At 44.4% G+C, this 22,590-nt stretch overlaps 1 protein-coding gene across 1 annotated transcript in view; it reads left to right on the top strand.

The window, feature by feature from the left end:
* The first annotated feature begins 253 nt into the window (after nucleotides 1-253).
* Nucleotides 254-22,590, top strand: part of DLG5 (discs large MAGUK scaffold protein 5) — a 200,535-nt gene continuing 178,198 nt past the window's right edge. Inside the window, exon 1 of the mRNA XM_006269642.4 lies at nucleotides 254-1,200. Coding sequence (XP_006269704.1) covers nucleotides 891-1,200 — 310 coding nt within the window. The 5' untranslated portion in view covers nucleotides 254-890. The remainder of the gene's footprint in view (nucleotides 1,201-22,590) is intronic.

Raw genomic sequence — 22,590 nt, 5'->3', positions numbered from 1 at the left:
GGGCGGTTCCGCCCTGCGGGGCATGGGGGCTCAGGCTTCAATGCCCCTTTCCCCGCCGGGACCGGGGCACGACGGCTCGGCTCGGCACAGCACAGCACAGCACAGCAGGTCTCCTTTTCCCCACCCGGCGCGGGGAGGCGGCAGCAGCCGCGCTCCTCCCTCCCCCGCCCATGACGGACAGGCGGGGGGCGGCAGCGGCTGCGGGGGCTGAGGCGGCAGTCCGGGGCGGGGGGCGCGGGAGGGCCCGGGCCGCAGGCAGCGCGAGGCTGGGCGGGGCGTCTCTCTGCCTGCCTCCCTCCCTCTTTGTGCCCGCGCCGGGGAGAGGAGCGGCGGGGCCGGGGGTGCTTTTCCTCCGTCGCCGGGCGGCCAGGGGCATGAGTGGGAGCTGGGGGCTGCGCGGCCCGGGCCGCGCCTGGGCGCGGTGCAAGCAACATGGCTGCGCGCGGCTGGCGCTAGGAGGAGGCGCTCGGGGCTGAAGCCTCCCCCGGCCGCTGCGGCCTGGAGCGGGGCGCGGCGAGGCCACAAGTTGCCGGAGCGGCTGGGGAGGGCGGGAGGCGGCGCTGCGCGGGCCGGGCCGGGCCGGGCCGGGCGAGGGGGACCAGCCGCCTCCGCTGCCAGGTCCGCGCGGGGGGAGGCGCCGCGCGGCCGGCGCGTGTCTGCCGGCAGGACAGGGCGGGAAGCGGGGCCCGGCCCGGCCCGGCTCGGCTCGGGCGGCATGCTGCGGGGCTGCGGGCGGCCGGGAGGGGAGGAGACAAGCCGCCTGAGCCGCTGCTCGTGCGGAGCGGCCCCGTGCCCAGCCGTGGCGGCGCTGGGGTAGGCGGTGGAGAGTAACCGCCCCCGGCCTGCGCGTCCCGGCGGGAGGGAGGGAGGGAGGGCGGCGCGGCGCGGCCATGGAGCCCAAGCACAAGGAGCTGCTCGCGCAGTGCCGGCCCGCGTTGGCTCAGGCCATGAGCGAGGTGGACGCGGTGGTGGAGCTGCTGCAGGCGGCCGGCGCCCTCGGCCCCCGCGACCTGCTGGAGCTGGAGGAAGCCGGGGCGGGAGCAGCCCCCGGCAAGGCCGAGCTGCTCCTCAAGCTGCTGCTCGCCAAGGAGCGGGACCACTTCCAGGACCTGCGCGTGGCCCTGGAGAAGACGCAGCCCCACCTGCTCTCCATCCTCTACCTGAATGGGGCGGCGGGCGCACCGGCCGGCGAGGCGGCGGGTGAGTGGCGCTGGGCCTGGAGGAGTCCGCAGCCGCGGCGGGTCGGGGCTCGGGGGGGGAAGCAGCCGGGCTGCCCTGCCCTGCCCTGCCCTGCCCTGCCCGCTGCCGCGCAGAGAAGGCCTTGGTGTGCTGGGAGGGTGTCAGGGAGGCTGCAGCCGTGGCCCGCCAGCTTGTATGGAGCAGACCACTCCGGCTCTGGAAGCAGCTGTGCAGGTGTCTCCTTGCCGGCTTATTTTCTTCACCCCATTTCTTTTCAGTTTGTTTCCATTCACATATCCCCCTCCTCCTTGCTGCCAGCACCTGGGCTTTGCCTCCGTTTAGTTGCGCACTGCCTGCCTGCGTGCGGTCACTACTGCTGTGCCAGGGTCCCGAAACCCAGCCTCAAGGGAAGACTACCTGTTTCCACAGTCTTGTTCTGCCTGCTCTGTCTTGACCCGAAACTCCACTGAAGCTGCTGCTGCTAAACCAGTTAAAGTTTTTTGACTGCTGATGGCAGCTAGGAAATGGTTGTTCCTGTTGCAGGTTGCTTGTACTGGTTTAGCCTGGCTTGGCAAAACTGGAGATGCCTGCACCCAGTGTTTGAGGAAAGTGGTAAACGTGGGACCTAGTTGCTCCATTTGGAGCAGAGATTCATTTGGAACAGTCCTGTCATAACTCCTAGTTGTGAGGAAAGGAGAGGAGCAACTAGTGTTAACCTTCAGAGGGAGAGAAGAATCCCACACAGATTTCCTAGGGAGGGTCCTTTTTCTTTGAAACCCAGCTACCATATCTTATAATGAATATCAAGTTTGGCAAGAAGGGGGAAAAATATGGCAGATGTGGATGTAGACCAGGCAGGAAACTATGCATGGGAGGCTTCCTGGTTTATGTAACCCAGATCATTTTCTTAGGACAATAATGAGACAAACTAAATTACAACTTTTAATCCTGCCTGTTCCACCTGGAAAATGCTTATCATATACACTGTCCTACTTGACATTCTCTTTTTATTTTTAATGATGATGTTAGCTGTGTGTGTTGGTGGTAATAATAATAATAATGGATACATACAGTACAAAAAACTTTACATTGTATGGACTCTTCTAAGGCCCCTACAGCATTGGGGGGGAGCATAAACTTGAGCAACAGATCTCAACACTTCTATTATTACGTAGTCTGACATCAGTAGGAGTTGAGGGTACTTGGTTCTTTGCATAGGGGGGCTCATAACTTTCTGTGCAATGAGAATAATGGTCAGCATATTCTTGGCTGAAAACTCCCTTATATACTGATAATGTTGGACTATTAGAATTCCACAAACCTAAAAAAAAAAAAAAAAAAGAGAGAAAAGTATCAGGTGTGACTGCAGGAAAAAATGGGATTAGATGAATCTATTCTTTGACAGTGCCGTGTTCCTAAATTGAAAGTAAGGTAAAATGTCACAGTTCTAAAATTGGTAGAGGTATTTGTAATTATTTGATAAAAAGTCACACTCTCCTTTCTGCAGTGCAGTCATCCTTCGTATAGGGGGGAATGTTTCCCTGACATGAATTATGTTCAGAAGGAGATTTGTGATGCTTTTTAGACACCTTTTTCTTTCTTTTAGTTGTGTTTGAGAGAGAGTTTTCATACTATTGAAATATACTCTGACATTTTCTCAAAGGAATGCAGAAAAGATCATTACTAATGACCCTAATTGGTCATTGTTTGTGTGGCTTTGCATCTAGAAGGACAGTTGTACACAATTTACCTCTACCCCCCCACCCCCCACTCCGGCCCCCGTGTACCCTGGTTAAGACTAGTGAGACTATTCATGTGTATAAAGCTAGCCATTTATCAACAATTTGCAGGATATCTACCTGTTCTGAAAACATTCTGGAGAAGGAATTAATATTTAGCCACAGCTGGTCTTAAATGATAACTTATATTTTAAAATGATCTGTTATTTAATATGGGCTCAGTCTTGTCTCTTTCAGTCTACTTCCTGCAGTTAACTTTTATTTAGTTAGTATTTCCATTCATGGTGGACAATGAAAATAAGATTACATCAGCTAAACTTTCTAGTTTTTATGTACAGGAGTAAATACCAAGGAGGAATGGTTTAGCCTTTTTGTTTAAAGGATATATTATCAAATTGTTAGAAATAACTATTGTAAACAGATCTTCTATTATATTTTGTAAAATAGTTGTATTTTTTAAAAGCTAGACTAGTTAGGCCTACATATTTTAAATATCTTTTTAAGACATATCTTTCAATTATTTTTTACGGTTATTACTTAGATTATGATTGATAATCATTCCCATCCTACATTCTTTTTAAGTTATAAGCTGTTTGTCAGAGAGAGCTATGTGAAGTTATGAATCTTGAATGCTTGCTAGACATTCAGTTTGTATGCAGCAAGCTGCATATACTTATAACTGAATAGTTTTTTCTTGTCTGTTTTTCCTCTGAGTAATTTAAGCTATAGGTGCATGTCTCTTCTATCTACTTGGGATATCTTCATGAAAGAATTAATCTTTTGGTATATCAGTGTATGATTAATTTGCATTTCTTCAACTTTTTTTAGTTAAGGAATAATTTTAAGAAGTATCAGATTTTTTTTCTTCTCATTTGAAATTTAGATTCCCTGTTGGTTGTAATGATGCGGTGTAAATTGATGAAAATGAGACTGTTATTGCTGTTTGGGTGATGTATAGGTGATGCCATCTTATAAATATGTCCCCCCACAACACAAAAGGCAGTTGACAGCTGTTTTTATTGCTAAAGTGGAAGATTTGGGTTCTAGAAGTTGTTAAAGGATTTTTAAAATAGTTAATGATATTTGCATTTCAAGGAGCTTGCTTTTCTTTTAGCATTTTTCTTATGCGACTGTTAAGTCTTAAAGTTTACTGCAAATGTCAAATATGTAGTGAATTCAAATCTGCTATTGTTATACTTTAAAACCCCCCATGCTGATTTCCCCCCAGCCTTCCCACCCCTGCTTATTTGGTTTCTAATTTTAGAGCATTGTGCACGGCAGCATTAGTAAACAGGCTGCAAAAACTGACTTTGTATGATTTTTGCTTAGTCAGAAAGTAATTTCCTGTCAGGATTATTTACTTTATGCTTGGTCATTGTAGAGAGAGCATTTAGTTCTTACTGGATTTTCCTTTACAGATTCATTTAAGTCATTAAATCAAGGAAGCCTAGTATTAGCACATACTTTAAACAATTTTTAATTACTTGTAAACAACATTTATTAAGTTTGGTGTACTCCTCAAAGGCTAAATGGGACAGAGAGGCCAGTGTTGTGATTGGAGCATACGTATCTTTGCTAAACAAGCTCTATTTCAGAGAAACACTTGGGCACCACACAGGAGCACAGAAGCTGCTCCAACACACTGGAATTGTAGTGAATCAGAGCAGACTCAGTTTAATCGGGTATGCTAGAGCATGGCAGTTACTGTGATCCAGCAGCCTCCTGTGTCTCCTGTATCAGGGTTCCTGCACTTAAAAATGGTGGCAGGGGTGCTTAAACTAAAGCTCATTGAACAGGCTTTAGTTCAAGTGCCCCCACCACTGTTTTTAAGTGTGAGGATGCTTATACATGAGATGCGGTGGCGCTTCAATTAAATTGCCACCCCTCCCTCCCTCCCCACCCTGGAACATGTGTAAAAGTGCCCACAATGTCTTTAAAAATCAGGCTGAATGTGACTTGTAGCATATTTAAGCTACACTGCACATCTTGTGAGTCCACTTCTTTTTACTTCCCCCTGTATATTCCTATTATCCAGTTCTGAGAATGGTAAGTTATACTAGTAATTATATCTGACTTAACAAGTTACTTCAGTCATGTGTGTTCTCTCCTACTTTATACAGTTTTCTCTCTTTTAATGAGGTGTTAAATGGCTTTTAAGGACCACTTGCATGTTTGTCTTGCTGAATCAAAGCCTGAATATACAGGTTTGGAGCTGATGTTACACCAGTGTTAATGTTGTAAAATTAAAAAAATTATCCTGGGCATTAGACAGCTATGTGAATTTTATTAGTAAACAATACAAGAAAGTTTGTCTAGGTAAAACTAATTAAAAAGGGATAACTTCTGAAGTACTGTGACTTCAAGTGTTTGTAAGCATTTTTTTTTTTTTATTTTTTATTTTTATTTTTTTTACACTTCATTTCCCTGGTTTTACTGGGGAAAAACAGTTTGGAGCTATTTAATAGGTATCTGAGCTTATTTCTGGTTATGGGGTAATAGGCTTATAGAGCTGCAAAGGGGTGCACCAGTAGAAATTTTGGGGGCTGATATCAGTAGCCAGTTTTTAAGGAGGCATATACCAATCTGATTTTCAGATACAACTGCATCCACCTGGTAAGTCTGTGGTGGAAGGGGAGGGGGGAGGGAAGGGGTATATGGCCCCCTCCCAGCACTGCCCTTGCCTGTCCTGAGCCCAGCTGTGCTGAGAAAAGCCTAGTGCAACTCTGTTTCCAGGCTGGAGCTGCAGGCTGCCTGCCCTGCCCTGCACAGATCTGGGGGGCATGTCATGTGTCCCCCCTCCCTCCCCCTGCCCGGTGCCCCTTGGATGAGCTGCACCTCCGTCCCCTGCCCCGCCCTGGCAGGGCAGCATCTGCCCCAGCCTCTGTCCTACTCTTTCCCTCACCACGGGGGCTGTTGATCTGCCCCACCCTCCATGCCCCTTCCCTCCCCTTCCACTACAACAGACTTACCAGTTGCATGCAACTTTCCAAGCTGCTGGTCTGTTCTCCTCGCTGCCTCCATGCTGTGCTGCAGCTGTATGCACGCACGGGCATTCATCAGCCAAATTATTGGCCGCATCAGGCTGATTTCTAATACAGCCAATTTTTTTAATATTGGTGCCAATTCGATATAAAACCGATGTGTCGGTGCACCTCTACTGCAAAGGTGGTATAAATTCTTCACTTCTAAGGTAAGGAGTTTGCTGAACTTAATGTTTTGCCTCTTGCGTCCAGGCTTGTCAGGTTTACAGTTTCCTTTTGCTTTAATAGCTAGTCTGCTAAACTGTTGTGACTGATGAGCAGTGGCCATTGGTGAAGTAAGTGTCTTTGAAAGTTCACATCTAATAGCATGAAGAATTATTTAATTGTTCATTTTTAATGTTTCAAGACATTAATACAGAGTACAATATTATCCTTTAATAGTAGCTTCAGACATTAAAGCCATTGAGACTAGTTCTGTCAGTGAAGTTACTCATTCTTATTTGCAAGGCTAGTTTAATATTCCAACATTCAGTTAATTTTGATTTTTAAGGGTTTTTTTTTCTCTTTAAGAAAAGAGGTCTTTTAACGAGGAAAATATTTGTAAACTGAATTTAAAAATGACGAAAGAGAATTACTCAAAGCTGGATTTTTATTTTTAACACCATTTGGGCATAGACTAAGTATTACTTTCCAACCCAGTAGGTCAGATTTAAGAATTTAAATGTGAAAAAACTGCATTAAAATGACAACAGTTTCTATTTTGACTTTAAAAAATGGCACTCTGAACTTAATCCAGTCAGTTTTCAAAAAGATGAGTAATTAGTTTAAGGTACTACATTTGAGCCTTAGGTGCTGAGCTGGTTTTTGCGGTTTCCAGTCATGTCTGTATGTATTGTTTTAAAATGTTTTCTCTTCTTCTTGGCTGGATGTGTAGCGATAGGGAGCAGAGAGCTGGGAGGCACTTTTTCAAGGTAGCATGAAGTCAAGGAATGGAGTAGTCCTGTTGTTGCTGACTCCTTCACAGGAAACTGGGAGAACTAGAAACCTTTGAGTCGCTCTTATTTTTCCAGAAGGGGAGTGATGAGCACTGATCTGGAGGAGCCAGTGAGTGGGTAAGAGAATTTTAGCTGGTGGGTAGATGAATTAAAATGTTGGGGGAAGATTTTTGATGGGAAGACAGAATGAGAAACATTGGTGTTGGCTGGGGGAGAGCGGGGTTGAGGTGCGAGCTGAAGAAATATTGTTGGAGGATATAATGTTAGGAAAAATGGAGAAGGAGAGAAAAGGAATAATCGAAGAAGAGAGGTAGGAGACTCTCAACATTAAAATGACCCTAGGAAACATGCACTCAGATGCAGAATAAGAAACAATGTAATGAAAAGAGAGATTTCAGAAGTGTTACTTACTAAATACAAGATCAATTTTGACCCTGTACTTCAATTAATTACAGTACCGTGCAGTCTTTATTTCCTTTAAACTGAAAAGTAAGATTAATGTAGCTTAGATGTCTTTCAGTTTTGTTACTAGGTGTTAACTTCTTAAGCCATTTTTTAGAGTTCTTTAAACTGTCTTGATCAGGTGGTAGTTGCCTAGACAGTGTTCAGAAAAACTATAATAGAGTAAGACAGTGGATCCCTTCCTATATGAAGTAGAAAGTATTGAGTCATATTTCCCAGGCCAACTTTGTAGTGACCTAGTTTTCTCGTGCTGTCATATTCTAAATTTGTGTTACATTTGCAGGTAACTAAAGAGCAGGAAGTGTCCAGAAGGGTTTTTCCCAATGAAATCTTAAATAGCTTCTGTGTAATGATCTTCCAAACTCAACGAGTGCCAGTCAGAGTGCCACCTTGTTTACAGATTTCCTGAGAGTTGCTAAATAAAAATATGGTTAATAAGGGCAATAAGGTTGCTGAAGGCTTTGTCAAATGGCCATGTGCGATATTTAGTAGTGACCTGTCTAGAACAGACATAAAAAGGAAAGTTGATCACTTTCTTTGACTTATACCAAAAATGCAACAGCTAGCTCCAAGTTCTGACTGTCTCCCCTTTTTAGTTAGTAACTGAAAGATTCTAATATTTCTGTTCTTGTTGATCACATTGTGTTTTCATGTAGACTTATCGGATGCCCTCTAGCACATTGATTGGTGAAGAACATTTTGGCCTCATGGGACTACAACCAGTCCCCCTATATCAGCTGACTCAGGGTTTTCAGGTTGTTTAAGCAGTCTGTGCTCTGCTGTTTCAACTGAAAACTCTTTGTCTCCTTCCTTTGACTACCCATTACACTCCTGCTACTTATTCTCCTTTCCTTTCAATCTTTCTTCCTTTTACTTCTATTTATTTTCCTAATCCCTTCCGGTTAACTCTTCCTCAGTGATTTCCCTATGGTTGGTTTTTTGCTCCATTATTATTATATTTATTATTTACTAAAATCACAGATTACCCCCAAACCCCAAAATTGATTAGAGGTGTCAGTAATTGCCCATACCAATTTGATTGTACATTCTATCTTTCTTCATATACCTTTTAGGGGGCAAGGTTTTGAGTACAGGAACTATGTTTTCCCTTGTGTCTGTAGAGTGGTTAATGGATATTGCCCATAAATGAAAAGGAATTGATTTGCCAAACTTTTCCATATATTGTCTCAGTGACAAGTGTATGTTCTTCCCTATAAATCCTTCTTCTGTATACTTTCCACAGTATAGGTAGAGATGATAAAGCAAAAATATAATGAGTTAAATTTAGATGAAGCATTGCTGTAGGCTTTTCTGGGGGTTTTCAGTGGTGACTAATCAGCATCGTTTCAAAGTGTGATTTGTTTTCAAAATACAGCTGTCAGATTTTGTTTTTGCTTTTTTGGCAAATGCTTGTGATATAAGACTAAATCTTGCTGATGCACGGAAATGTAGCAATTTGTGCTCATAGAGTTTCTGAAGTTGAGGCTGAATAGTCATCTCTTCCCTCCTGCCTCCCTCCCCTATTTTTGCAAGGAATTAGAAGAGAAGGGGTTTGGCTCCTGAAAACTATAGTCCTTGGCAGCTGAAGTTATTTGTGCAAAGGTGTGTTGTTTCTCCTGTTTGTAAGTCTAATGGAAACTGTTCTCATCAATGGTACGGTACTCCAGGGCTCTGCTTTGGACTGCTATTTTTGTTCAGGATTAACTCCAATGTCAGCCCTAGCCAGGGGAATTATCGCCGGGTTGGTTTATTGTGGCTTTTAAAACCTAACTCCGGCCCAACTTCTGTGTGGATAGTACTCAGTTGTTTTTGTGCATAAAATTAGGCCAAAATACAGGTCTCTTTAGGATTGTGGGCCCTAATTTTTATTAGTCATGTCTGCAGTGAAGTGTCTGTTAAATCTGAGGCTGTAAAATTCTTCACTGCACATACAAACTGTCGTCTACAAATGTTTAGTGACTACATAGAGGACCACCACACTTTGTTTTAACAAATAAAAACAAAAACAGATTTATCTCCTTTGTAGCTTCTTTATTTCCTCATTCTGTTTCCCTGCGGACAGCGTTCTGCTCCCCAGATCTCTTGAATCTTCCAACTGTCATCTTTGGATAGATAATAATCCATGGGTGGGCAAAATGCGACTTCCCCCCCCCACCCCGGACGGTTGAGGCCCTCCAGGCCATTCTATCCAGCCTGCAGGGCCCCTAAAAACTTAAAAAAAATAATATTTATCTGCCCCTCGCTGCCTGTCATGCGACGCTCGATGACTTGTCAAAACTCTGTAAGTGGCCCTCGCCCAAAATAATTGCCCGCCCATGTAATAATCCCTATGAGTTAGTAGTTCTGCAGATTTTGGCTGTATTGCATGAATTGGGACTCTCTTGAAGTGCTTGTCTTTCAGTCTCATTTTTGTGATCTCTGGTCCTCTCTTTCTCTCTTGCCTGTGTTTTGTTCCTTGAAGTCTGTTAAACTTGTTCAAAAGAAAAAGGTTATATTTTCAGTGAGTTTTCAGGGAAGTTTACTTCTTGGTTATCTTTCAAAGTTGAATACTGTCTTTTAACAGGTAATGTGTATGTATGTGTGTCTGCCTGGGTGGTGGTGGGGACAATAAGTTGTGCGTTTTATTTACTCCTACCTTAGAAAGTTGAAAAATACGTGGAGGTTTTCGTGTTATAAATCTAGTTGCTCACCTTAAAATAAGAACGGCCAGTCTAGTTTTCTGTCCTGAATGATCAACCCATAATTGAAGAGACATGGTATGTCGCATCTTTAATGAAGAAACTGGTTTTTCCAACTTCATGTAAGGTGTGTGCTTTGTATGGGGCTTGGCTTAAAAACGGCAACCAAAATAAACGCACAGTTTTATTCTCAAATAACAGAAAACTATCTTGACTGATTGTCAATGTCAAATCTGTCAATGGTCATAATATCATTCTCTCGTTATCAGTGTCATAATATCATACCAAGTTTCCTAGAGTTTGAATTAACTGGGTAGACAAGACCTGAATTTTGAATATATTTAAAAACAATCACTTGTAGAGGAGAAGAGGTGTTTTTAGGAAAGGAGTTACTTTTAACTTTTTGTTTTGTTATTTTGCCTTTTGTTTTTAAAGTTTGTGGTTTGTTTTCTTTCAGTTTTTTTAACAGAGAAATATTTATTTTCCTTTTCTTTTTGGCCAGGTTCTCTAATACTGCCTACCTATTTTATATTAGTTTCAGTTTTGCTGCAGCAGCCCTCATGGTTTTTCTTTGTTCGTAGCTTTATCTATATGCAACCACGTGGTAGCTGGAAAAGTGTCAATTTCTGGTAGCTAAGAGGGCGTGTAGGGTAATAGACAGCTTGTCTTGGGTACATCTAGCCACTATTGTTACAGTTCAAGTGATTTGGGCCCTGGAGAAAAGGCATTGTGAAATCCAGAAGCTGAGGGTCTGATCCTTCAGTACTCGAGTAAGCATCAAAATTGCATTGAGATACGAGATGTTAACTTCTCTGTAGACTACATGAGTGAGCCCCAAGTTTAGTACTATGACATATTTCCTAAATTGGTGACCTTGGAAATATCTAGACTAATTTTTTAAAGATGTATATCATTAATTCACAAAGTTAGCTTTATTCTTCTATTGTGTCACTGTTTCATGGACCTCACTTGACTTCTTGATATTGCTGTAACAGCAGTGTTTTGACTGAGAGACTGAGTGTTGGTTGATAATACTAGGAGGTTGCTTCAGCTGTTCAAAGCAAACATACTATCTGCCTAAATTCTTTGAAAGTGCTGTATTGCTTTTGTTCACCTACATAGCTTTCTTGGCCTCTTGTGTCTATTAGGATAACTGGCGTGGGATGACACTGCTAGATGACTGTCTGAGGTCTCTTCAAACCATATTTTTCTCTGATTCTGTGTGTTAGGAAACTTTTAAGTACTCAATGAACAATTTTCATTTAGCAAGGAAGTATCCATGGCCCTTGCATATTGTCAGGATGAAACCTGCATTCAAATAATGGTGCTGGGACTAGAAGAGCTGCTTAGTAGATATTTGGTCGTCTTTTTTTTTTTTCTGTGCATGACTTCTATCCTTCAGTAAGTCCTAGTAAGACAGCTTTGTATAGACTACTTGTACATTTTCTCCCTTTATTAGAAGATACTCCTTACACTTTGTCTAGGTGTTAAGTGTGTCTGTATATCTTAGATCCATAAATATACTTCTCAAGTATTGTGAAGAATGTGGGTATTCAAAACATAGTTATATAATATTAAGCTATTTTAGTCTCGTTTGTGTTTTCTTTATTATGATACCAGTATGTAAAGGCAAAAGTATGAAGCTGTGAAAACTGTTATTTTAGTATAATCTGGCAATAATGACCAAGCATTTTCTGCATGCATTCTCCAACTTTATCCCGTTTCATAAGGAGATTTAATGTACTGGAATGTGTGCATCATTTAGTGTCTGTGAAGATTTGAATTCTTCTCATTTACCCTTTAAGTCTACAACTCAAGACTCCACTGTTTACTTTGTTGATTTTGTTCTTAATGTATGTTTGGATTTCACATGGGCATGTGCACTCACATCTAAGGGTTGAAGTAGCTGATGTGTAGTGCTTCTCTGAATTTGCCAAATTAAAGGAGTGTTTTTTAACATGATTTTTTTTTTTTCAATGAGGGTCTTAAAGAAAAGTGTCCTTGAATGGAAAGACTGATAGTTTAGCTGATTTATTTATTTTCTTCCATCCTTGGAGGAATGGCTTATTATGAACAGCAAGCCACAACTTTAATAAAGCTTTGAAAAACATCCTGTAAAGCTTTCTTAAACATAGTTGGATGCATAATTACTAGGGCTCATTGTTAGTCATGGTGAATGCTGAGAAAAGTCATGCTGCAGTCATGGAGCAGGAGGGATAGACAAAAGAAATACAATTTAAAAAGTCAGGTGTTTTAGGGAAGCTATACCTTTCCATGTTTCTACATGTTTACATCAGAACAGAAACAAAAGGTTTCTTAAAAACAGCAGTGTTGTAATAAGTGAAGTTTTGTCCACTTGAACTACAGGACAGGTACAGGGCATAGTATCATTTTCTTAATGATAAAATCATATTTATAGTAGAGAGTTTCTTTTCAGGAAGAAACTGAAGAATCAGAATTTTAGTTTTATTTCTAATAGGCAAATGAATGATTCTTGCTTTTAATTCAGCAGTTAGGATCAAATGATGACAACTAAACCCTTTGAATACCACTTTTTCCTATTTTATTTATTTTGCATGAGCTGATTTGGCATTGATATGTATTCCCAGCCATGTAAAACTTTTAAACAACACATACTTTTGCTAAGTCTTTCTAGAGTGCATGCAGTGCCCAGCTGAAAAGCACATTCTAAGGGTAATGGAAAAAAAATGAAAACTTGATTTTTGCCAGAAAACTGGGCTTTTGATTAACTGGAATTCCCCCCTCCCCCCCCAAATGTTTTTGCTTACCTTGAAAATGGGATTGATTTAATTTTTTTATTTTGGGGGGGGAGGGTAGAAAATTTATGTACAGAAAAAACTTGGTTGATTTGAACATGAGGAGAAGTAAAAGGTCTGATGTAAACTTTGGATTCTGTGGTTATGACACAGCAGTGGCCAACTTTTTTTTGTTAGCATCTTGCTATAGGTATGGCACACTGGTAGCCAGACTTTTTAGGAGGCATGTAGTAGTTTTATATGATGAGCAAAGATCCGATCCAAAGCCCTGAATTCAGTGGTTCTTGAAGGGTTTGGTTAGGGTTAACTTGATGGACACCTGACATTTCCATTTGCAGCAGCATCCGGTACCCAGAGGCTGAAGCTATCCTTCCTTCATTTCAGTTAGGGGTGCACCGATAAAGATGTTTTGGGCCGCTACTGATGGCCAATTATTGACCAGCCATATTGGCCAGTACCAGTCAGATTGCTGATATACAGCCTGGCAACTTCGAGAGCAGTGTCTGGCTGATAAGTCTCTTGGGGTGAGGGAGGTGGGTGGAAAGGGCGTGGGGGGCGGCAGATTGAAGCCTTCATCTGGCTCAGGTGTTGCACAGCTGGGGTGGTGTGGAGTGCGGGACAGATCCATGGGTGGCCTGTCCAGTGGGGTGGCTTCTGCCACTGCACACACCCCGGGAGAGAGATGGGGAGGGCTTGCCCACTGGATATGTGCACAGAGTGAGGGTGAGCTGCCGTGGTGGGGTGGGTGGCAGTGGCAGTATTTTGGGGGGGGGGCTACAGCCACCCCAAAATTTCTCATAGCTCACCCCATACCTCCCCTTGCAGCCCTGCCCTGCCCTGCCCATCCCAAGCACAGCCCTGGCCCGGCCCCATCACCAGGAATAGATTGGCACAGCACCTGACCCTGAGTGCACAGTGTGCAGCCTGCCCTTGCCCCGTGCACAGATCTGGGGTATGTATGCCCCCCCCCATACCACCCCCAGGGGTGTGTGCAGCTGTGGGAGTCGCCACCCTCATCCCCTTGAATGAGCCCCCCACAGCCCTGTCCCATGCCCAGTCCTGACTGTGCACTGTCTGCCCCAGCCCCCTACTCCCTCCCTAACTGTGGGGGCCTCGACCTGCCCCTCCCCCCCCACTTACCGAGTGGACCCTGTTCTCCAACCTGCCAGGTTGCACTCCTGGCTCTGTGCATGCTGCAGCTGCGCACATGCATACAGCATTTGTCGGCCACATTAGCTAAAAAAAAAAAGCAGACTGCCAATAATGTCAATTTTCCTTTTATCAGTGCTGATACCATATGGACCAGTGTATCAGTGCACCTCTAATTTCAGTGCCTTCCTTTACTGAGCGTCCAAGGCTCATGTGTGACACACAGGAGATGCCCATGCTCTGGGTTGGCCATCCCTGGCATATCAGCTCAGCTTTCTGACAAAGTGGCTGTGAGGTCATTACTGAAATGACTTTCTGAATTTCATGAACATATATGTTTGCTAATAAGAAGCCTTCTCCCATCTTGCATGCACCTAGAGACCTCTAAGCAATAGGCAGCTGATGTTATAGTTTTATTTATTTAAATTCAGGTGTTGTTGAAAAAATAGGCTTTTTGAGGGACTAATGGGAAAAAACTCCAATACATGAATAATACAAACGCTTCAACTAGAGCTAATGAGTAAAGAGGAAATGCCAATTAAATTTGAATCTAACAGCATCCAGTGGACTTTCATAGGGGCAGAGCATCAGTGTTACTTTAGTCTTTCTCTCATATTGGTTTTATAGCATGTCATTCTGATGTGTGAGGGTTTGGAGTGGATGATTTTTTTAAGACCCTGGGTAAATCATTACCTGGCAATATATGGGACTAGCCTTAATAGCTCTGGGAATCTTTTTGTCCATCTATTCATTTCTTTAAGGAAGTGACAGTACTAACTAAACGGGAGAGCTGTGGTCGTCAAAACCAGAATATGTTTGTTTGATGACAGCCATTTGGCATAGCTCTTATGCAAATTTGTTGACCTCAAAGGAGAATTTGAAAACTGGTTATTTGTTGCAATGCCTAGAGTGCAGTCCTTGGATATAGAAAAAACCCAGGAGTTTGTAGAGGGGTGGATTTTTTTGTTTTGTGTTTCTGGGTTTCCTTGGTTGGTAGTTGTATTTTTTTTTTTTTTAAAAGCCCAGGGTATTGCAATGAATTCAAAGTTTATATTATTGGCCCCACTTCAACACAGGTGACCTGTTTTAAAGATTTTTGCATTGGAGGATTTCTGCCTGCCGTTCCTCAAGCAAACTCCATGGACTAAGCTGAGATTTAGGTGGGCAATGCAGAATTAAATTGGTCAGACGTGTAAGCAGATGAAGAAATATGTATGCTCCACACTAAAGGCAGATGATACCCGACTAAATATATTAAATTTTATCCTGGCACAAGTCTACATACAAGTTTTAGGAAGCAATTCTTAGTGGTTAACTTCCTGAATTATCATATGGCTGAATCATACATCTCTTTAGAAAGAAGATGTCAGCCATACTGAGTTTTTTAGGTTAGGTCTGAATCTCTGGCATAACCTTATCTTGTAGGTATGTATTGGATAATTTGGGTATTTTTACTTAATCTTTACTTAGCTTAGATTATAGGACCAAATAGTTGTTGGATTTTTAAATGCTTTCATCTTCACTTTTCTAATCAGGGAATTTTTAATGGTAGAAAGAAGTAATTAGGTTTTTCTTGAGATTTTTGAGGCATAAATGAGTAGAAAACAGTGGAAAATTTGTATGTAGCTTTCTGATCATAAGATTTGTTGTTGCAGTTCCTAACAGTGTAACATCTATTTTTGAACTCTTGTCATAGGATCGTAGGAAAGTAGAGCTTCAGGGGATCTCATAAAATGATCTTGTCCAGCCCCCTGCTCAAGGCAGGATCAAGCCCTGGCCATCCCAGACAAGTGTCTGTTTAATCTGCTCTTGAAAACTTTCAGAGATAGACATTCCACCACTTCTCTGTAGGTAGTCTGTTCTAATGCTTTTGGCCACTGTCATAGTCAGGAAGTTTGTCCTGATCTCCAGTCTTAATGTCCTTTGGTGTAGTTTGAGTTCATTGCTCATAGTCCTGTCCCCTACTGCTATAGACAAAAAGGCCATTTCAATTCTCTTCATAATTGCCCTTTAGATATCTGAAGCCTGGTATCAAATCCCCTTTCTGTCCTCTCTTCTACAGACTAAACAACCTTTCAGCCTTTTCCCAGAAGTCTTGCTTTCCAGGCCCCTAATCCTTCTTGCTGCTGTACTGGACTCTTTCCAAACCATCCATCAGGTGCAGCTGGTGAACTCAGACTGGTGGGGCGGGTGCAGCGTCACACAGGGGAAGGTGTGTGGGGGTTGCAGCTACCCGGGCACTCTGGCCAGGAGTGGGGAGGCTGCAACCCCACCCCTGGCTCCTGTGTGCTGCTCCACCTGCCCCACCAATCTGAGTTCACCAGCCACACCTGCCATCCAGTTCTTTCCTGAAGTGTGAGGCCCAGAACTGGATACAGCGCCCATATGCCTAGATATCATTTCCCTTGAAGTGTCATCTTGTTTAAATCTGATTCATACATTATCCTTTAAGAAGAACGTTAATTTGGGAAACAATTCATTGTGATTTGAAATAGCTTAAAGTGTGTGCCGCTTATCTGAGGCAGCACAGCGCCTCCGCCCTGTGTCCCTCTTCCCCGGCTGGGCGAGTAGCAGCAAGGCATAGCCTTCACTCCCAGCATGCCCACTTAAAGTGAGCCATACCTGCATCCCATGCCCAGCTGAGAGAGCAGTGGGAGGGCAGAGCCCCCGCTCCCATTACCTTCTGCCTGGAGTGCAGCCTCAGCCCTGCCTACCCCATTCAGATCCAGGGCACATGCCCTCCTGGACTGGTGGCACACATTGCCATGAGCTGCCCCATCCCTTCCTTGTGCCCCAGCTGGGCAGCTTGCCTGGTCCCAGCCCCAGCTGCAATCCCTCCCTTGCTGCAGGGGCATTGATTTGCCACCCCCCCCATGCCCTTTCCATCCACCCTCCCGCCCACCACAAGAGACTTAGCAGCTGGATGCAGCTGTGTCGAGTGTCGTAAAGGCGAAACTCGCATCGAAACCATGAAATGGTGTCAATTTACAAATGTCGTAAATGCCCTTCGCCCTAACTCGCAAAATTACAAGTTGAGGACTTCCTGTACAACAGTTAAACAATTAATTGGTACAGCCCTGCAGCAGGCAGTAGTTGGCTTCTGACTTCTGCGCTCCCCAGAGAGGGAGCTGAGCTGCTTTTCTTGTGGACATTGCGGGTGAGGGGGACTAGTACCTAATAACTAGTTTCTGCAGACTCCAGTGCAACTGCTTGCAGCCTCCCTGCTGCCCGCTGCAAACAGCTTAGGCTCCATGGTGGATGACGGGCCTGCCTGGAGCCCAGGCTGCTCGTGGCCGGGAGGCTGCAAGCAGCTGCACCCGAGTCTATGGAGCATAGCTATAAGTACTGGTCCCCTTTCAACCCTCCTTCTCCCCTCCTTCCCTTCCACCCGCCCTGTTGCCTTCTTGCTCCTGCTGGGCCCTGCATGGCTCTTCTTCCCCCAACTTCCCTGCCAGACTGCACCCCACACTAAACAATAACCAGTAAACTATAACCCTAGCCCCATGCTCTGCGCTCCTTCCCAGCTACAGCCCCAACCCTACTACTTCCTTATCTGCTGCCTGGAGCAAGCAGGAAACGGGAAGCAGGAACAGTGGCACCAATGCCTGGCCATGATTTAGCAGGTCTCATTGCATAGTAGTCTTTTTAGTAATTGTTCCTAGCTCTGTAACTAGTCTTTCATCAGCATATCTCAAAGCACTTCACAAAAAAGTAACAGCATCTCTGTTTTACAGATTGCAAGACAGAGGCAGATAAAGGAGAAGCAACCTGCTAAAGGTTGAATAAAAACCAGCTTTACTAAGTTCCAGTCCACTGGGACTCTCTCCACTGAGCAAGTAGAAGTCTGCTTTCTAAAATCAGTTTCTTACAAGGGTTTAAATTGGAAACACCTTTTTTTAAGGTGTAAAAACAAACAGACTAAAATATTTCACTGAGCTTTCACCAGACACCCTGAATCTTCTTAATGAAGCCTCACAAAAAACTCAGTTATTGCCTAACAATAAAGCAAAAAAGAAAAATCTACCACTGCCCTATTGCAGTACTATTGAGGGCCATGCGAAACAGCACTGTTTTGTTTCAACTTCCATTTCTCTGGGACAGTGTGTTGTTTTGTTTTGTTTTGAAAGCACTGGTCCGTTTAGTTTTGTCAGAACTGTTTTGCTGCTTTGACCTTTTGCACATAGGCTATAATAGGAAAGCACAAAACTGCCTATAACTTTGTCATTTCTTGCCTGATTCAGATGAAGTGTACAGGGATGGTGGCCCCTTCTGAGACCCTGAAGACTGCCAAGTTTCAAGGAGATGGGTGCAGAGGTTTCTGGGAAACTGCGCCTCAAAATCTTGAAAGCCAAACTTGTCATGCGTATTAAGGCACAACAGGGTGAAAACTGCAGGCATGGTAGCCCCTGCTGAGGCCACAAAGCCTGCCTGCTTTCAAGGAGATAGGCGTAGGGGTTTCTGGGAAACTGCACCTCAGGCTGCTGACAAGCAAAACTTCTGGGGTGCGTGCGTGTGTGTGTTAAGGTAGGCCCACACTGGCTCTGGGGCCTCTACACGACACAGTCACTGGCCAGCTACACAGTCAATATCAGAGCAGTCCTTCCCCCCTCTTCCCCCTCCCTCTCTTTACTTTCTTTTTCCCCGCAGGCAAGCCCAGCTTCAGTTTCAAAACGTTTCGACTGCCCTAGTTTCGTTTCGAAGCCGTCTTGAAGCCTTTCATTTCATTTCAATTTTGCTGTTTTGAGTTTGAAACGAGTCAAAATGAAACAGCCGGTGAAATTTTGTGCAACCCTACTCTGCAGTCTAACTTTATAAAGTGTTCTGCTAAGGATTGGACTTGGTGCCCAATCTTCCAGAAATATCTTAATGGAAATGTAAAATCTGCTTCATAGAAAGAACATTACCAAATTATCCTACATGGATTACTGAATAAAAAGAAGTATTTTGTTATTACAATTTAGACAAAAGAATAATAAATATATTTATTCCATATTCATCTCTGTTTACTTCCCTTTTTGTCTTGCTGGGTTTTTTGCAACAAATAAGCACAAATAAAAGAATTGCTCTCATTTTCCTGTGGTCAAAAAAAATGAGTGAAAGCTAAGAGCTGGCAATTTGAGGGGTGCACCAAGTCTAAAAAGGTTGAAAACCACTGACCTAAAAGTTTCTCTCTCTCTCTCTCAAAAAAAAAAAGCTACATTGTTATCCAAAGTGAAAACCATTTTCAGACCAGTAATGCTTTGGTCAGAATACAAAAGAGACTTTGGTTCTTTGTGGGGTCATAGCATAGTACATAACAAGACACTTGTGTTTAAATAAAATAAAAATTTGTCTCCACATATCATTAAAAACAAAGGTGCTTATTTATAGAACAAATCCTTTAAACATGGTTAGCTACCTTGTGTAATAGGGCCTGCGTTAGAATTAGCAATTGAAAACTAAAATTCACTTTTCACAATTTTTGACATTTTTGTTTAAACTTGAATAGTAACAATAAGTCTGTCCAGTTTTACTTGTTAGTTAATTTGGAGTAGCAAGTACCTCAATATTTGTGTGGCAAATGCTACAGGAAAGTGATTTAACACTTGGACCCTTTCACTGAATTGGAAGAGTTCTGAAAACACTTATACTTAAGACTGCAAACTTTAAAATTAAACTAATTTTGGGGCTTGAATATGTTTGTAATATTTCAGTAATGCACGTGAGTTTTATTCAGTGTTAGTGTTTGACACAGTAGCATAATGAAGGGTGGGCAACCACGGTGTCCTGGATTTGAGTTGCAAAAACAGCAGCTGTGCTTCTGGATTGGCTGTGGGTGTGTTGCTGGAAGCGCAGCCAGTGATGCTTCCTTTATGCGTCACTACCACCCAGGATGCTTCAGCATCCTGTTATGAGGCAGAACTCTGACGGGGATATACAGCATGTGTTAATGTGCCCTTAATTACTGACTGTATCGTAATGCTTATGTATTAGGAGGGTTGGATTTCTGAGGAAGAGGTGCGAGGAGAGTTCTGATTAGTCCTTAGTGCCCTGGGGAAACAGCAGAATGAATTTCCCAGTCAGAGTAATAGATACAGCAGCGGTGGGCAATTATTTGGGCCCAGGGGCCACATAGGAAAATTTAGGGAGCTGTTGCAGTCTGGGTCAAGCACTCTTTCCTGGCATGGGACAGCGTAGGTCTTGAGCAGCAATTTCAGCAGGGGCAGCTCAGCTGGGTCCCCTGTCACCACTAGCATAAACTCTGGGCTGCCCTTCCACCCTGAGGAGGGGCTGGAGCTGCAGCCTGGCTTTGGCATCAGTAGCTTGGGCATGGAGGCAGTGGCAGCAGTTGGATAAGCTGCTGCTGGTTGCCAGGAAAAAGTGGGACCTGGCAGTGGGTGTGGCTGCCTTATGATGGGGCCTTCTTGCTGTGGCTGTCTGGAGCCAGTGTCTGGTGCCCTGACACCAGGTCCAGCACTTTCCCTGTGCCCAACAGCAGCTGCCTGGCTGCTGTTGCCACTCATTGGGTGGGCAGGTGTGGAGCGGGTGCTGCAGAGACCTCAACTCTTGGCATGTGGCAGACAGGGATAGGGTGGTGGCAGCAGCTGGAAGGACCTGCCACCATTGGGGCTGCTGGGAAATGCTTCCACCCCATGGGTGGCAGGATGGTGTTCCACAGGCCATATTTTGCCCGCCTCTGAAATATGGAATTGTATGAAAATGAAATACTTGTTGCAGCTGATATACTTGGAGAAATTACTGCTAAACTCTTAACAAGTTGCTACAGATCAAATGTGAAATGACAGCATTGTAGGTGATACTATTATTTCTTTCTATACTTAATAAGTGTGTGTGTGTGAAGGTAGTAGGGTTGGACTGTTGTAGTCACGATGTTCCAGGGTGTATGGAAGAAGCAAAGGGGCCTTTTTTCTTGATAATATCTTGTATTGAACCAACTATATAGTCGGTTCAATACAGTAGATAAGCTTGGTCCAATACAAGACAATACCAAGAAAACTTTGCTTCTAGTGTATTGGAAGTATAACATACTTTATTTCATAGATTCATAGATGTAGGGTCGGAAGGGACCTAAGTAGATAATCAAGTCCGACCCCCTGCCCTGGGCAGGAGAGAATACTGGGCTCATATGACCCCAGCTAGGTAGTTGTCAAGCCTTCTCTTAAAGACCCCCAAGGTAGGAGCCAACACCACTTCCCTTGGAAGTTGGTTCCAGATCCTGGCTGCCCTGACTGTGAAATAGTGTCTTCTAATGTTCAGCCTGAACCTACTCTCAAACAATTTATGGCCATTATTCCTTGTTACTCTCGGGTGAACAGGGTCTCTCCCATTCCCCGCTGGTCCCCCTGGTAAGTTTGTAGATGGCCAGCAGGTCCCCTCTCAGCCTTCTCTTGTGAAGGCTGAACAGGTTCAGGTCCCATAGTCTCTCCTCATAGGGTCTGCCCTGCTGTCCCTGGATCATGCAAGTGGCCCTCCTCTGGACCCTCTTGATGCTGGCCTCATCTCTCCTGAAGTGCAGCACCTAGAACTGGATGCAGTACTCCAACTGTGGCCTGACCAGTGTCGCATAGAGGGGGAGGATCACCTCCTTGGCCCTGCTCGAGATGCATCTGTGGATACATGACAAGGTGCGGTTGGCCTTATTGACCGTGTTGTCACGTTGGCGGCCCATGTTCATTTTGGAATCAGTAATGACTCTGCTTTTGAGAAGGGAGTTCCCCAGCCTATAGGCATGCTGCTGGTTCCTACTGCTCAAATGCAGTACCCTGCACTTGTCTGTATTGAATCCCATCCTATTCTCACCCACCCCTGTAACCTGTCCAGGTCCAGCTGTATCCTGTCCCTTCTAACGTGCCCACCTCACCCCAGATCTTTGTGTTAGCGAATTTGAAACAGGGTTCTTTTCACCCCCTCATCCAAGTAGCTAAAAAAGAGATTAAACAGTGCGGGCCCAAGGACTGAGCCCTGGGGGACCCCACGGCCCACATCCCTCCAAGTCAAATATGACCCGTCCACCATCACTCTGGGTGCAGCCCCTCAGCCAATTTGCGAACCATCTGACTGTGTAGGGATCAGTGCCACAGTTGTCTAGCTTTTTCATGAGAATGGGGTGGGAGACGGTGTCAGAGGCTTTCCTGGAGTCCAGGAAGACTACATCCACCGCGACACCTGCGACCAGTGATTTTGTGACCTGATCGTAGAATGCAGTTAGGTTGGTCTGACAGGACCTGTCCCTAATGAACCCATGCTGGTTGCCCCTGAGCATCGTCCCCCCTGCTGGTCCTTCCCGGATGTTCTCCTGGATAATCTTCTCAAAGAGCTTCCCCAGGATCGAAGTAAGACTCATGAGCCTATAGATGCCTGGGTCCTCCCTTTTTTGGAAATGGGGACCACATTGACCTTCTTCCAGTTGTCTGGCACCTGGCCAGAGCACCACGAGTGCTCGTAAAGCCGTGCCAGGGGCCCCTTGATAACCCCTGCCAATTCACTCAGCACCCTAGGGTGGAGAGCATCTGGACCTGCTGATTTGAACACGTCCATTTAAGGGCATAGCCTTGGGTCTGAAAAAACCTGTATTCTTACCCAAAATATACACAAGGCTTAATGTAAATAATGTGCTGAGAGTGCTGTGT

The sequence above is a fragment of the Alligator mississippiensis genome, chromosome 6 (assembly GCF_030867095.1).
Source record: "Alligator mississippiensis isolate rAllMis1 chromosome 6, rAllMis1, whole genome shotgun sequence".
Taxonomy (NCBI): domain Eukaryota; kingdom Metazoa; phylum Chordata; order Crocodylia; family Alligatoridae; genus Alligator; species Alligator mississippiensis.
The sequence above is the reverse complement of the archived record's forward strand: the minus strand, read 5'-3'. Positions and strand labels throughout refer to the sequence as shown.